Genomic DNA, 17417 nt, shown 5'->3' with positions numbered 1-17417 from the left:
CATGCAATGAATGATCCTAATCTACGATGAAAAAGAAGGAAAAAGATGGAGGACTTACCAAGGTCGGCTGGAGTGGTTGAGAAAAGAGGGGTCTCTCCCGTATCAGATCATCATGCTGCTCCCTTGTGCTGAAAGAAGACGAAGAAGAAGAAGACTAGAAGGAAGAAAGAAGGAAAAGAAGAAGAAGAAGAAGAAGAAGAAGAGGAGGGGAAGAGAGAGAGAGAGAGAGAGCTTCCAAGTGGGCTGCGTCAATTCCAACGTGAGAGAGAGACTTTTTTTTTGGCTGTAGAAGATTACTTATAATACTAAATTAGGGTAAAAGAAAAATTTCAAAACAAGTCCACGATTTTCCATATTTTTCAAAAGACCCATTTTAGTAAAACAAGTTTTATTGTCTAAGAACAAACAAACAAACTTCCTAAAAATTAAAAAAAAACCTAAGCAAACTAAACTATGATTAAAACATTCTAACTATAATAGAAACACTAAAGAAAATATATGCAGGGAAAGCTTTGAAAAATACGAATTTCTGATAAAATTCAATTCAATGCAATTTCTCAGAACTATCAATAAAAATGGGTTTTTAGAGCGATTTTAACACGGATCATGCATAAATAATGATTAATAAGATGCAAATATTATGCATGATCAAATACCCCCATGCTTATCGTTTGCTAGTCCTCGAACAAACTGAAGCAAAAAAAAAAAAAAACTAAACTAGACACACAATAAATACCTAACTCACTTTCGTAGGAATCACGGTTGCATTTAGCATATGCAACAAGCCCTTTCAACCCCTGAGTTACCCCAGTGGACGAGTAAGGTCTCGTGAGGGTTTGCAGTGATGCTACCCACAAACATCTGTGTCAAGTATGCATAAGAATTTTAAAACACAAAGCATTAGGCAGTTTAAGGAGTTCGTTTCCACAAATATTTCATGCCATTGCATCATCAAAACAGGATTAGAGTCTTCTACTTGCCACCACAGAATAAAATATTTTCTTTCACTTTTCTAAATAGCATAATCATTTATGTTTCATCCTTAGAAATTTAAATACATACATATCATTATTTACTTATCCTCACTCATATGTGTTCTGCACAGGTTTTCTCAATATTTGCTTTTAAGCAATGAACCTTTCTCTTTTACGCTCTTTTCTCTTTCTTGATTTTCAATTTTCCACATTTTTCAATCAATTTTTCTGAGCACTATACCCAATTTCCAGTTTTTGTGACCCGTGTAGCGAGCTTTGGGTCAGTGACTCCCAGGCCAGACGACCTTAGGGCACCAGATACAAAGTATCCCTCAGACTTAATTGCTCGAGTCACTAGACCTTCAATTTTCTATAGTTTACGTATAGTCTACTTCTCTGTCATGTGCAATGTCAGTATCTATTAGGCTCTCTATAAAGTCCATGTAACGAGCTTTCGGGCCGATGACTCCCAAACCAGATGGCTTTAGGGCACCAGGTGTAAACACCCCTCCGGCTCTACTTGCTCGAACAAAATAGGCCACAGATATCAACGTAGACAAAGAATTGACTTCCTTCGTTATCCTTTTCACCCTGGACTCAAACACTTCAACTTGTGTCTAAGCCCAGCTACTAGGGAGTACGAAGATATCAAACAACTAAACGTATGCTCGTTTCACTTTTTGAGCTCTTAAATGCAATATTGTTCATTTGCTTAGTTTTTCAAAAAAATAAAACTGTGCATATCCATACTTGTGATTCAAAATAAACTCTAACATGCTTCTATAATCATTTCTTTGAAATCCACATAAATAACCATGGTTTTCTAGATTCGTGTTAGAAAAAGTTTTTCGTGGGGCTTAAAAATTCTCTAAAAACGTTTGATGTTGCAAAGCAGTCATATAAGTTCAAACTCATTCCCTAAAAGCCTAATTTTAATGAGTTGACAAAAAAAATGCAAGTACAAAGACATGAAAAGTTTAGGTTTTCAAACTACACCCTCCCCCATGCTTGAATGACACTGTCCTCAGTGGCACTCCCCCATGCTTATATGAAACTAAGGGACTGCATATGAAAACAAGATAATCGGGAGAAAAGAGTAGAAGTCACCTGACATATAAATGCATGTCCTACGAATGCACAAGAATGGTTACCTGATCTAACAATATACTCATGAGATACAAGAAATCAAAGCAAAATAACGAAAAACCATCTATGATATTTACTAGATCCTACTAAAAATACAACATACAAACCTGTGCTCCCCCTCATGCATCCACGAGGTTAATAGCCTCAATGTCTTGCTGCACCACCATATCAGAAATGTAGGGCTTCAGTCGCTGCCCATTAACTTTGAAAATGCTACCCGTTCGAGGGTCCAAAAGATCTACCGCTCCATGTGGAAAAACTCTATGGACTATGAATGGTCCATCCCATCTGGACTTCAGCTTCCCTGGAAAAAGATGGAGACGTGAATGATAAAGCCACACCTTTTGACCGGGCTCGAACTGCTTCCTCACAATATGTTGATCATGGAAATGCTTGGTTCGAGCCTTGTATATTTTGGCACTCTCGTAGGCTTCATTGCGCAACTCCTCAAGCTCACTCAACTGCAACTTCCTCTCAGCGTCAGCTTGGGCCATATCAAAATTGAACTTCTTGATAGCCCAATATGCCCTATGCTCCAATTCAACAGGAAGGTGGCATGGTTTCCCAAAAACCAATCGGTATGGGGACATGCCAATCGGAGTCTTGAAAGCAGTCCTATAGGCCCAAAGGGCATCATCAAGGCGCTGAGACCAGTCCTTGCGGTCTGGCCGGACAGTTTTTTCAAGAATCCGCTTGATCTCCCTATTGGAGACCTCGACTTGGCCACTAGTCTGTGGGTGGTAGGGTGTGGCAATCCGATGATGTACCGAGTATTTCCTAAGTAAGGAAGCTACTTGTACATTACGAAAGTGCGTACCACCATCACTAATGATCGCTCTAGGGACTCCGAACCGACTAAAAATGTTATGCTTGATAAATCGGAGCACCTCCTTATGATCATTGGTTCGGGTGGCCACGGCCTCGACCCATTTGGAGACATAATCAACCGCCACTAGAATATAAATAAATCCGAACGAAGGCGGGAAAGGACCCATAAAATCAATGCCCCACACATCAAAAATCTCAACAATCAAAATAGGAAGGAGGGGCATCATATCACGCTTGGCGATGCGTCCCGTCTGCTGACAGCGCAAGCACCTCCTACAAAAATCGTGAGCATCTCTATGCAATGTCGGCCACCAAAATCCTGACTGGAGGACCTTTGCGGCTGTCGTTCGACTAGAAAAATGACCTCCACAAGCCAAGGAATGACAGAATGATAGAATGGAGTCATACTCCTCCTCAGGAACACACCTCCGAATCATCTGATCCGGGCATAATCGAAACAATTCTGGTTCCTCCCAAAAATAGTGCTTTACCTGCGAGAAAAATTGATCTCTCTCATTGCGGTTCCAGTGCGAAGGGTACTCTCCAGTCACCAAAAAGTTGATGATATGCGCAAACCAAGGCAAACGCTTGACATGAAAGAGCTGCTCATCCGGAAATGAATCATCAATCTGCCCCTGATCAGTGGATGTCTCCACTGTCAGTCTGGATAAATGATCTGCTACAAGATTCTCACATCCACTCTTATCTCGAATCTCGAGATCAAATTCTTGTAACAGAAGGATCCATCGAATGAGACGCGGTTTGGCATCCTTTTTACTCATCAAATATCGCAATGCTGCATGATCTGAGTAAATGATGACCTTGGAGCCTAACAAATATGATCGAAACTTCTCAAGAGCAAAAACTACGGCTAGTAATTCCTTCTCTGTGGTGGTATAATGCATTTACGCATCAGAGAGAGTCCTACTAGCATAATAAATCACATGAGATCGTCGCTCAATCTTCTGACCGAGAATCGCTCCAACCGCGTAATCTGACGCGTCACACATAATCTCAAATGGCACTGACCACTCAGGAGATCGAAGAATAGGAGCAGTAGTCAGAGCTTCCTTCAGGGCCAAGAATGCCTTCAGACAGGCATCATCAAACACAAACGACTGATCTTTCGTTAGTAGGTTGCACAACGGTCGAGAAATCTGGCTAAAGTCCTTAATGAACCTTCTATAAAAACCTGCGTGCCCTAGAAATGATCGCACCTGCCGCACAGAGGTCGGTGGAGCTAATCTAGCAATGGTCTCTACTTTGGCCTTATCAACCTCGATTCCTTTCTCAGACACAATATGTCCAAGAACAATCCCTTGTCTCACCATGAAATGACTCTTTTCCCAACTAAGAATCAGATTTGTCTCCCTACAACGTTGAAGCACACGAGATAACTTTTGGAGACAATCGTCAAATGAAGAGCCATAGACCGAGAAATCGTCCATGAAAATCTCCAGGACATCATCCATCATATGTGAGAAGATCGCCATCATGCACCGCTGAAATGTAGCCGGGGCATTACAGAGCCCGAACGACATTCTCCTATAAGCGAAAGTGCCATAAGGACAGGTGAACGTCGTTTTCTCCTGGTCCTCGGGATGAACGGCCACCTGGTTGTATCCTGAATAACCATCCAGGAAACAAAAATACTGCTGGCCCGCGAGTTTCTCCAAGATCTGGTCGATGAACGGCAGAGGGAAGTGATCCTTCCTGGTTGCACTGTTCAACTTTCTATAATCTATGCATACTCGCCATCCCATGGTAGTCCTCATGGGGACACTTTCTCCTTTTTCATTCATCTCTACAGTGAGCCCAGACTTCTTGGGGACAACCTGGGTAGGGCTCACCCACTGACTGTCGGAGATGGGATAAATGATCCCTGCATCCAACCATTTGACTACCTCCTTCTTTACCACCTCCTTCATATGGGGATTTAGTCTCCTTTGTGCCTCTCTTGAGGGTTTAGCCCCCTCATCCATGATAATCCGATGCATGCAAAAGGAGGGATCTATCCCCTTCAAATCTGCCACCGACCATCCAATCGCCTCTTTATGCTCGTGCAAGACCTGTAAAAGCTGACACTCCTGTGTTTCAGTCAGGTCTGCGGAAATAATGACGGGGAGAGTCTGATCCTTGCCTAGGAAGGCATACTTGAGTGAGGCCGGTAAGGGCTTCAACTCAAGCTCAGGCAGACTCTCTATGGATGGTCGGGCTGGCTTTTCTGCCAATTCAGGAAGCGGCTCGAAGTGCCAGGTCCAACTCAGATCACTTGTCTGACTCTCTATCGACCCATGACCATCTTCTTTGAGTGATTCATCAACCTCCTCCTGAGGTGGATCACTCAATAACCAGGTATGCTCTGCTTCTACCAGGTCCTGAATGAAGTCGACCTCGAAAGAAGCCTCATCGCCGGCAGGTCCCATCGTCGCATGAAAAATGTTAAGCCTCATCTTCTTGTTGCCAAATGAGACATCCATCGCACCTGTGCGGCAATTAATGCACGCATTGGCAGTGGCCAGAAAGGGGCGTCCAAGAATAATGGGGTCTGTCGCATATCATTAACTCCCTCCATATCTAAAATGATGAAGTCGACAGGGAAGTAGAAGTCCTCTACCTTGACTAACACATCTTCCAAAATCCCTCGCGGGACCTTGATTGATCTATCTGCAAGCTGCAGGGTCATAGGTGTTGGCTTCATCTCCTTTAATCCAAATTTGTCATAAAAGAAACCCGGCAAGATATTGACACTTGCCCCAAGGTCGAGCAATGCACGTTCGACAGTGATGTCTCCTATGACACACGAAATAATTGGAGTCCCTGGGTCCTTAAGCTTTGGTGGGGTTTGGTGCTGCAACACCGCACTCACCTGCTCAGTCAAGTATATCTTCTTCGGCACTTGTGACTTCAACTTTCTTTTCTGCGTACAAAGCTCCTTTAGAAACTTTGCGTATGCAGGGACTTGCTGAATGGCATCAAGCAAGGGGAGGTTTATCTGAACGTGCTTGAATATCTCAAGCATCTCCTGCATATTCACTCCATGTTTGCCTAATGACTTCGGCCTCTCTAACGCCTCAGGAAAGGGGGCTTTGGGAGTATAGGACTTTGAAGGCTCAGATGGTAGAGCCCTCTCGCTTTCCTGAGGTGGGACGGTAGGGACAGGCTGCTTCTCACTCGTTCTCTCTCTTTCTTCTGCAGCCTCCCTCGCTTGGTATTGCTTCCCATTCCTGAGGGTGATTACTGCTTGAGCCTGCTCTTGATGGGCATCTGTCATATGCAAGCCATGCATCGGCTCCTTACCCCTAGGGTTCACCACCGGTTGGCTAGGTAAAGCTCCCTCACTCCGCCTGCTAAGCGCTTCAGCGAGTTGTCCCATTTGCGTCTCAAGCTTCGCAATAGAATGTGTATGGGAGCTCAGATTGGCCTTGATATCTGAGAAGGCTTGCAACATCTTGTCCTCAAAAGACTGGCTGGACGAAGGCTCCTGGGACTGAGGTTGACTATAAGTCGGCTGAGCTGAAGGGTAGCTGTTTCTCTGAAATCCAGGCGCATAACCGCCTTGCCTGGGTTGGCTTTGGGACGGGTTGGGAGGTTGGGTTTGTGGATTTCTCCATGAAAAATTGGGATGGTTCCGCCAGCCCGAGTTATATGTACTGGAATATGGATTGGGTGCGGGCCTAGCGAAACTCTGCGCCATCTGAGCTTGTTCATGGACAAACTCAGGGTACTGTGGTGCAACGGGGCAATCAGCAACATGGTGTGCAGGGCTAGCACACAACGCACACACCTGTAGGACTGGAGAAGGACCCGCCAACAACTGATCTAATTTCTGAGACAGTTGGTCGACCTTGTTTTGCAACTCAAGGTGCGTCCCTATCTCGAATATACCAGCCTTCTTCGCGCCATCTTGCACAGGTGTGGCCCTCTCAGATCGTGAAGCAGAAGCATGGTGCATGGAGTTCTCACTTAAGGTCTAAAAAAGGCCCCATGCTTCATCTTCACTTTTAAGCATAAAAGTGCCCCCACAGGCAGCGTCAACCATTTGACGGTTCTTCTTAGTGAGACCATCATAAAAATATTGCACCAGTTGCCAGCGGGGCACCTGGTGGTGGGGACACTTGCGAAGAAGATCTTTCATCCTCTCCCACGTTTCATGAAACATTTCTCCCTCGATCTGTGAAAAGCTAGTGATGGCTTTTCGATACTGGTTCGTCTTACCAATTGGGAAGTATTTCTTTAAAAACTCCCTTTGCATATGTTCCCAAGTGGTAATTTGAACTGTATCGAGGGCCTTCAGCCAATGCTTGGCTTTATCCTTAAGGGAGAAGGGGAATAACGTCAACCTTAACGCGTCATCTCCAAAATTGTTGATTCGCACCGTAGAGCAGATCTCGAGAAATTCATCGAGATGACGTTATGGGTCTTCGTTGTTAAGGCCATAAAAAGAGGGTAACATCTGGATGACACTGGCCTTGATTTCAAAATGGTTCGCTCCCACATCAGGTCTTGTGATGCAGGAGGCAGGAGTGTATGTGTTGGGCATAAAGTACTCCCTAAGAGGACGGATCAACTGCTGATCTTCAGCCATGGGGCTGGCTTGATGGGCTCTCCTAAAGAAAGATTCGGGATCCTCAACAAATTCGGCAAGCTCAGGTTCAAGCGAACGTCGCCCGTGCATGCACCAAAGGGTAGACCGGTGCAGCAACCGTCCTAAATTGGGTTTTTCTACCTAACTAACGCGCTAGCGGCCAAACCACACAAACCACAAAGCGAGTAACAAAAACAATTACTGAAAACAAGAAATAAACAAGAACCACGCAGTTGCACTCAATAGAGAATTTATGACAATGAAATCTATGTGCACGGTACCAATCGTACACAGTCACTTCTAAGGGGATCCTAATGGGTGAGCTGTGCAGAAAAGTAAGCTTGTCTCTACGGTATGCACACTCGTGGTTCTAAGCCTAAATGCGAAAAACAAACTAAACAATCCTAATTAAAGAACTGAATTAAACTAACAACCTAAAAATACGAGAACAAACACAAGGCAATAAAGTGAATACTAGTATTTCGCCGTTCCCCGGCAACGGCGCCAAAATTTGGTGTGAGTTTTATGAAAACCCTTTTTAAAACAATATTTTTAATGAAAATCCAGTGAAAGCCAGACACCAAAAATATAAAAACCGGCTCGCACAAGTGGTGGAGTCCGGGTCGATCTCAGGGAACGGAAAATACTTCGTATTCAAACACACACTCTAACTACTCTTTATTGCCAAAATAAAAAGAATTAATTAAATAATTAACTACGAGAGTACGGCCCTACGCAGAGGGCTTAAACAAAATAAATAAATGGTTTTATTACAACCCAATGAATTGAATAAAATAAAAGCCTAATCTAAAGAGAAAAACAGGAGTCTTCAGTGCTTAAGGCTTTGGTGGTCCCTTCCTGTCCCTTCCAGGTTAAACACTTTGGTATGGTTTGATTCAGGGTCCTCTGAGGGCTCACTTGAGGGCACAAAAAAATTGATCTCTTTGCACATCCAACGCTTCCCTGCAAAACACAAAACAAAGCAGTACGAGAAAAACTAACAAGAATTTAATAGCTAATGACTAAAAATATTCAGATTTGAATTATGTAACTAAACTAAACATAAACAAACTAATCTAACCTAACACTAAAAGACAAAATAGGAAAACAACTTAACTAATTTATAACCAACTAATGACAAATTAACTAAAGGACATATGAAGACACGTAAATATGGTCTAACTAATTAAACCTGAAATGCAATTAACTATCACTAATGAGCTAATGCTAAACTAATCACGTAGTGACTAAAAACAAAGGAACTGTATGAAGCTGCACCCTAATTGTGATAAACTACTTAACTTCAAGTCACAAGTAAAACATTAAATCTAAACTAACTATTACTATTAAAGAAGATAGATCTAATATACTAACTACTAATTAATTGACCTCACATTAACCACTAAAACCTTGCAGCAACCTAATTGCGAAACAGGAAATTAAGACTAATTGATGTTAACCCAACTCTCTGCAGTAATAATTGATAGACTCTACTCAATCCAACACAAAGTGCTGCCTAGCTGAAGCGTCATCATCGTTGATTACGTTGGTAGATGTGATTAACGATGATGACAAGACCCATGGCTCTAAAAAATTTGAATACACTCAGAGAATCACAATCTGCTGAAATCCAACTCTACTTAATTTATTATCGTTAATTGCATCATGCTTGAAGATACAAATTCAGCAGATTGCTTAAGAGCCCAGATCAAAACACAAGATCGGTGCACACTAACCAGCACACATAACCTGAGTCTCCCACTAATCGGTCCACAGTAAACTGGTTCACCCAATTATAAAAATTTCACAGATCAACGTGCTCTAAGATTCACGCTGCTCTGCTTGATGAAATAGCTTAACATCAGAAATTAACATCATGGCAAACAATAACTAATGTAGCTAATTTAATAAATAAAACAACACAATGATAACTAAACTAAGCAACATGTTACAGAATATAAACTATAACAAAAAGGAAAAAAAACGTTGACCTAAATAATAAAAAGAAGTGTTGAACTTATTTAACAAAAAACGACGATGAATCTAAAGACTAAGAAAAACGTGGTATGCAGGTATAGAAACGGTGCTAAAAAAAATCACTAAGTAAGAACATTAACATGCAGTTTGCAAAAGAAAGACTTACTGTAAAAAACATAAAACAACACTGAAACATGGCTGCATAAAATTAACAAAAGACGCTACCATTAACTAAAACAAAACAGGAAATGACTACATGGCTATTCTATCAAAACGAAATCTATGTTTTTCTTATTTTTCAACACTAAATACAAACCAATCTAATCTTAATATGCAGAATATGATATGATTTATGAGATGTAAAAATCAAAACTACGATGCATGCAATGAATGATCCTAATCTACGATGAAAAAGAAGGAAAAATATGGAGGACTTACCAAGGTCGGCTGGAGTGGTTGAGAAAAGAGGGGTCTCTCCCGTATCAGATCATCATGCTGCTCCCTTGTGCTGAAAGAAGACGAAGAAGAAGAAGACTAGAAGGAAGAAAGAAGGAAAAGAAGAAGAAGAAGAAGAAGAAGAAGAGGAGGGGAAGAGAGAGAGAGAGAGAGAGCTTCCAAGTGGGCTGCGTCAATTCCAACGTGAGAGAGAGACTTTTTTTTTGGCTGTAGAAGATTACTTATAATACTAAATTAGGGTAAAAGAAAATTTTCAAAACAAGTCCACGATTTTCCATATTTTTCAAAAGACCCATTTTAGTAAAACAAGTTTTATTGTCTAAGAACAAACAAACAAACTTCCTAAAAATTAAAAAAAAAACTAAGCAAACTAAACTATGATTAAAACATTCTAACTATAATAGAAACACTAAAGAAAATATATGCAGGGAAAGCTTTGAAAAATACGAATTTCTGATAAAATTCAATTCAATGCAATTTCTCAGAACTATCAATAAAAATGGGTTTTTAGAGCGATTTTAACACGGATCATGCATAAATAATGATTAATAAAATGCAAATATTATGCATGATCAGGCATAATGAGTGATTTATGTAATAAATATTAAATCATTTTTATTTAATAATAACACCAACATCGAATATACATGCAATACATAGATAACAAAAATAGAGATTGGGGTTCTCAACTAGTGGGAATCATGCTTCCCACATGCGAGCATGATCCATCTAATGGATCGATGATTCCAGCTGTAGGGGATCAGGCTTACTGCACCAATAGAAGTCATGTTTCCAACAATAGTCCCAACTATTAGCAAGCATTTTGCTTCCCGCTTCAGCAGTGAGCATCCTAAGATCTAACTTCCTAGTTCGTTTATGTGCTTCCAGTAGCTGTTGTGTAAACTTACTTTTAAGACTTGTAGACCTTATGAATTTAAACTACTCATTATGTGTGTGTGTGTGTGTGTATAATCAATAGTTTGTTCAAGTTTGTAATCAATAGTTTCTAAATATTTTTATTCTGTAAAAAACTTCCAGTGCTCACACAGATTGCATAATTACTGACGACAGTGAAGCTGCAGAGATCTTTTTGCAACAAGTTGATAGGTAATGCAGTTATTCACCTTTCTTTGCCTCTACCTTGGGGCATAAAATGATGCCTATGTAATTATTGATTTGTTATGACGTATTTTTTCCATATATATGATTTATGCTTTTTTATTTGTGAAATTGCAAAGCTTCTATTGAAGCAATTAATTCTTTGTTTCAAATGTACACCCACAGGCCTTAGCTTAGTTCTTGTGTGGATGAATGGTTAAATCAGCATTTTACGTGTACTGTTATGTAAGGATCATCAGAAGGTAGTAGGAGATTTTAAAGATGGAACTTTCTAAATAAGAGAATGACTTGATACAGCTAAGCTACTAAGGACATGATTGAAAATTGACCTTTATGTGCACCATTTTGTTTCATAAGGTTTTTTTCCAAATTTTAATTGTTTAATTCTTTGAATTCAAAAGTTATACATTGTCACTCTCCTTTTGCCCTTGTAGTGCTGCTGTATTCCACAATGCAAGCACTCGCTTTTGTGATGGAGCTCGTTTTGGACTTGGTGCCGAGGTAAACAGCTTCCTTCCGTAAAACCTTGTATTGATTTTAAATCTCGAGGTGCAAATCTTGTTACTCTATACAATTGTACAGGTTGGAATAAGTACGAGTAGAATTCATGCCCGGGGACCAGTTGGTGTGGAAGGACTTCTCACAACACGATGGTATGCACAAAGGATAATTTGATAATCACTGTGATTTTCTGAAACTCAGTACATAACACCCTGATTGTCTGATTCATTTAGATGAATAAATTTATTTTGCTAGCCAATTTTGAGGCAGGAAGACTGGAATTTAATATTAAACATGGATCATGTGTTGTTCCATGCTACCGATTATTTCAAGTTTTAATTTTTGGGCATCTTTGTTTCAAGTGTTAATTTTTGGTCATCTTTGGTGTAGGCTTCTAAGAGGGAGCGGTCAAGTGGTAGATGGTGACAAGGGGGTGGTCTACACCCACAAGCAGCTTCCTCTCTAGTCTCGTATGTTGGCTACTGCACCAAATGATTGATTCTAAGTTCTTCAGAAGTTCAACAATTTTGCTTCTGTTACTTGGATTCACCTTAGTGTGTCTACGGTTCATTTTTATTAGGTTGCATTCCTGAACTGTACTTTCAACATTGTCATTTGTTGTTTTGGATAGTCCTTCCACTGCTTGCAAATCCTGTATTCATATTTATGTTCTGATAGTCACTAGATGTGTTCGGGGAACTTGCTAATAGCAGTCAAGACTCGATTGCATAGCGTGAGCCAACTTATTTGTTCCAGGTCAGCGGGTTCACATTTAATCATTTGTTTATCTGAAACAGTTGATACTCAAAATCTGATTTATTTTGGACAGTTGTTGATTAACCCTACCGTCCACCTTTGCTTCTTTAAACTGAATACATTGATTTTATTTTAACCCAGCCCGAAGAAGGATTCCAGCTATTGGTGAACCACCAGCAGGTCTTTATAGGGTGATTTATGTTCTGACACACTCGCAGCACATGAACCCAGACTTCATTCAACATCCGACATAAGAAACCCTCTTCCAATATCACCAGACCCTCAAATAGGATTTTATTTCTTAGCTCCCAAGTTGTTCGAACCACAACTTGAAAACTCACCATCCTAGCTCTATAAACCTTGTCACTAAATGTCTGCTTAGCCCACCAAGTGAGAGCAACATCTATAGGCTGGTTCGGAGTTTTGTGTCTGCCAAAATAGCTCACCACTTTCCTCCACCTCATTTATATTGTTAAAACATAGGGAACGGAAAAGTATTAGCTGTGATAACAATTGCAGCAAAATATAACATCCGAATTGGAATGATTTATTTAGATATGCATAAGGTTTTCCATTCATTACATTCAGATATTGCAATCACTGAGGAATCTAATGTTACTCAGGTTATATCCTAGAATAACAATTTGTTCTGGATACTAAGCCCAAGTTTGGGATGGAGAAAAAGTTTGATAACTTTGAGAACATTAGTCTGAGGATTTTTGTTTTTAAATATTTACATGGTTTGGTCCAATAAAAGAACCAAAATGAGCAGTATGGCCATTTACTACAATATGTGACATGCTGAAATAATATGAGCTTTGATTCATTTAAAAGAGGTCTTGGGCAAAAGAAACACTCAGAAACATCTGAACATCATGTGATTTAGTGAATAAAAAAGACAGTTGATTTTACTGGGTCATATTTCCCCGTCCCAAAGCTCCTCCAGGCTTTTATTAGGACTGCATGTAATGAACTGCAAAGTCTCGTCTCACCAACCTCTTCTGCAGGTTGAAAGTAAACTAATTAAAATAGTGGTCGGCACAGCAATATGGTGCATAATTCTGCATATATCAGAACCCATAGATATAGATTATGATTATTTCCATGTACTTTCATTCCCATGCAAGGACAAGAATGTGACAACTCTAATGCACCTTTGAGTACAGATTGTCAAGCTACTGTTTCAGACAGGATGACAATCCAGGTGAAATGCTGGAGCTCAAAGTTCATTCTACACCATCTATACGAAGTCTAATGCAGAAGGTAAATGCCCACCGTATATGTGGAGCACTGCTGCACCCTACACAGAACGCATAATCGGCATACAGGAGAATATGTCACTCTGATTTGCAGTTTCATAATGCAGATGACCAAGTGACCTGGATTTCTGAGAATTTTGAAAAGAGATCTTTGGGGATGGACCAATCAAATATATCAAAGTTCTTTGTTCTTGTAGCATTGGTGCTTTTTGGAAGAACAGTGTGGCCACTCTAGATGCCCTATCTTACTGCAACTTGTGCAGGAGATTTGTTTAGCTTATGGGCAATCGATTGGAAAGCTGGTTCTTTAAGGATCTCACCCTTTATCCAGGTCCCAGGAGAACCCAGAGGAGAATGTGCCTGTAAAATGTACATATTTATTAGCCACCATTGAATGCCACCCATGGGTTTTGAATGTGTGATGTCTTGTCAACTTGTTGGTATTCACAAGTCGCCGCCACCAGATGAGCAGAGCAACTGTGGGCATCACTTTTACTTTTTAAAATAAAAAATATTGAAAATACTAAAAATATTAAAATAAGTGGCTATTCAAGCCCGAGTTGGGCTGAATCCTCTGATTCAATGCAAATTGGATTGAATTGCCAATTCAAGCCGATTCTAATTGATACTAACAACATTGCTATATCCACTTGCTTTGACCTAGGTAAGGGAGGCCCTTCACCAGTGGGTTTTGATCCTTGGCCATCCCATGACAGGCGACAACTTTCGAAACCAAAAAACGGGATCATCGGGGGGGGGGGGGGGGGGGGACTTGAGGGAAAAGAAGCCAAGCATGCGAGGTGGAATTCCTTGAAATTTACAGAGTATATAAAAAATCGAACATGGTAAAGAAATTAAACCATAGAAAATGGATCACCAAGTACCTGGTAGATTATATTAGAATAGCTTCCCTGCTTGCTTCTCAAAAGGTGAAATTCAGAACAAATGATGGTGTTGAATCTGAAAAATATAAATGATTCCAAGCAGCGGAGGGTTTCCCAATAAAATCGCCAGATTACTTGCCCCTTGGCAACTATTTGGTCAAGGACTCAATACCTGCCTAAAAAAACAGTTTAGGATGTAGACTGTTCGAATTCGGTTGGAACAAAGTGCTAGCACTAGTATGTGAGGATTTAAAAATTTTCAAGTACATTTTTACTAGAACACACTGATATGGTTTCAAAATATTTTAACACGAGTTTTTAATAAGCATTGGCACGTGTTTTAAAATAATTGCTATGAGTTTCTATACATTAAATTTTCATAAAAGTACTTACAATTCAAAATAGTTAAATATGCACATTCGATGAATCATTTGTATTATATTTTTGTGTCATGATATTTGAAAATCTTAACGAAAAGTGTTTTTTGTATTAATACTTGTTTTTGCATGTGCCACGTTAATAATATAAACAAGTCTGATACTTATAATGCATATAAATGAGTTTCCACTAGTTATTGGACTAGTTTTCAAAGTAATTGGAACAAGTTTCTTAATCATTTATGGTTTCTAAAACAATTTTCTTATCAATATCAGATGCTGATACACGTGGTACATGATACCAGATGGTGTATCGAGTACCAATCATAGTGACAAATCTGTCGAGATTTATGAAAATATCGCAAGAAATTACCTGAAAGTTAAAAACAGTAAATTCTCTCTATATTTTTAATTTCATGCAAGTTTTTCGTCAAAAACCTTAATATCATATTTTAAATGTGATATTTATGTTCATATAAGCTATTTATTATGAAAAAACTGTGGTTTTTATTTTTAAATATTTTATATTTATATTTTCTTATAAAAATACATTTTATTTTTTATTGCCAAGAATGTGTCAAAAAACATGAGATTTAAAAAAATCAAAATTTTGCAAGTTTTTGGCTGCCGATATTTTGCTGTTTGTAACTTTTATCACTATGGTACTGATACAACTATGGATTTTTTTCTTAACCATAACAAAATTTAGATGCATTTTAAAAAAGTATATATAGGTACATTTTTATTTTTGCCAAAAAACTAAGTGCCAATTTGTAAATTATCCCTAATTAGGGCTCTCAATAGGTCAAGTTTGTACTGGTACCCGATCCAACCCGGATTGAGTATGGGCATAAAAAGTATTAACCTGAATAATATCTGGGTCGACCCAAACCCAACCCAAGCAATATGTGGCTTGGATTTTGCCAGGTACCCGATTCAACTGGGCTTTTTCGCCAAGTACTCGACCCAACCGGAGTGTTTTATATGTACTTTAATTAAAAGTAAACTTAAATTATACAGATCTAAGTTTGAGATTTCATTTTTGTGCTCCAACAAAACCCGAGCCTGACAATTTGTTATTTAGGCAAGTTCAGGTATACCTTCATAAGTTGGGTACCTGATCGTTGACAGGTTTACCTAGTGCATTTATTTAGGCTCTGTTTGAGAGCGTGTTGGAGAGAAGATGAGAGGGTGGTGGGAGTGGGATGAAACTGAGAGATGAGGCCTAGTTGTCAACATCCTTTTGAGGATGCAGTTGAAAATGGCTCATTTCACTCCCATCTCCATTCCCAACACCCTTTTCATCTCGAATTACACCCTCATTAAATAGTATCCCCACTCTCGTCTCCTTCCCATCTCCAATTCCCAAACAGCACCTTAATGGAGGACATTCTAATCACTTTTCTCAATGCCCCAAAATAAAGGGAGTTACCCGCCATCAGTTGCTCATGCCCACAAGCTTGTCTCTAACGGCAGCTGCCATTGGATTCACAGCCCAGTTCAGGTCATGACTATCTGGAGCAGATGCATCTCATGTTCCCCTTAAAAGAATCTTAATCACCCAGCAGATGGGTCCACATCTTTCATCGGAGTCATATCCAAATACAGGCCCACACCCAGAAATGCAGCCGAGTCAGATCTGGACCCAATCATCAGTTGTGCGGCAGGGAAAGTAGAATGGGAGTTGCAGCTTAATGGTTTTAGAGACTGAGCGTGGTTAACAGCTTGTCTGGTAGGTGCAGCTAGTGCACATCACCTTGTGTTGGGACGTTGCAGGTTCAAAACTCAATGGTATAGTTGTATAACTGATAGGAGTCTGCCTAACCACAGCTCGCCTTTAAAAAAAATCTACTGAGTCAGACTGCAGAGTCTAATGTGATAGAATCTAAAAGCAAATTAAACTTGACGTCTTCACCATGAAAGCACGTATTTCAGTAGCTGACCACATATAAAGTGGTGCCCACAAAGGCTCCGGTCATCTGGTAAAGCTACTTGTCAGTGCCACTAAGTTGACAGAACGTTAGGCGTTTGAAACCCACAAGGACCATCCCTTGTTACAATGTCAAAACAAGGTGAAGTCACTGATAGGTAGGGATGGCAGTGGACCCGAGGGAAAAGGGGCCCCGCCTCACCCTGTTTGGACAGGGGACGTAGGACATGAAACGGGGATGAAGGTTAAAATCAAAATCCGTGCAGGGATGGACTTATGCTTTCACCCACCCTGTCATGATCCCTGGCCCGCCTCGCCCCATTTGGAACAGAGATGGACATGAAAAAGGGATGGAGGTGGGGATGAAGATTAAAATCAAAGCCCGTGTGAGGATGGAGGCAGGATGGACTTACCCTTTCTCCCACCCCATCCCGATCCCCGCCTTGCCCCCACTCCATCCCAAATCCTTGTAAGACATGGCAATAGACCAAGGGAAAATGGGGCCCAGCCCTGCCTCGCTCCCGTTTGGACCGGGGGGTGGACATGAAACGGGGGTGGAAGTTAATATCCAAACCCATGCAGGGATAGAGGTCTGGATTTTGAGACAGAGGGTGGGGGTGAA

At 40.4% G+C, this 17417-nt stretch overlaps 1 protein-coding gene and 1 long non-coding RNA gene across 2 annotated transcripts in view; both read left to right on the top strand.

Annotated features, from left to right (window-relative positions):
- Positions 1-12399, top strand: part of LOC149823238 (delta-1-pyrroline-5-carboxylate synthase-like) — a 32871-nt gene extending 20472 nt beyond the window's left edge. Inside the window, exons 17-20 of the mRNA XM_090018729.1 lie at positions 11008-11076; positions 11523-11589; positions 11671-11741; positions 11980-12399. Of these exons, the coding sequence (XP_089874855.1) occupies positions 11008-11076; positions 11523-11589; positions 11671-11741; positions 11980-12055 (283 nt within the window). The 3' untranslated portion in view covers positions 12056-12399. The remainder of the gene's footprint in view (positions 1-11007; positions 11077-11522; positions 11590-11670; positions 11742-11979) is intronic.
- Positions 12400-12886: 487 nt separating this feature from the next.
- Positions 12887-14004, top strand: LOC149823237 (uncharacterized). The gene is made up of 2 exons (XR_016435060.1): positions 12887-13608; positions 13699-14004. It is a non-coding gene; the product is annotated as an uncharacterized LOC149823237 (long non-coding RNA).
- The last annotated feature ends 3413 nt before the right edge of the window (positions 14005-17417 follow it).

Source organism: Nuphar pumila, chromosome 10 (genome assembly GCF_984573655.1).
Source record: "Nuphar pumila chromosome 10, dmNupPumi1.hap1.1, whole genome shotgun sequence".
NCBI classification, from domain to species: domain Eukaryota; kingdom Viridiplantae; phylum Streptophyta; class Magnoliopsida; order Nymphaeales; family Nymphaeaceae; genus Nuphar; species Nuphar pumila.
This window is presented reverse-complemented; position numbering and strand designations above follow the sequence as displayed.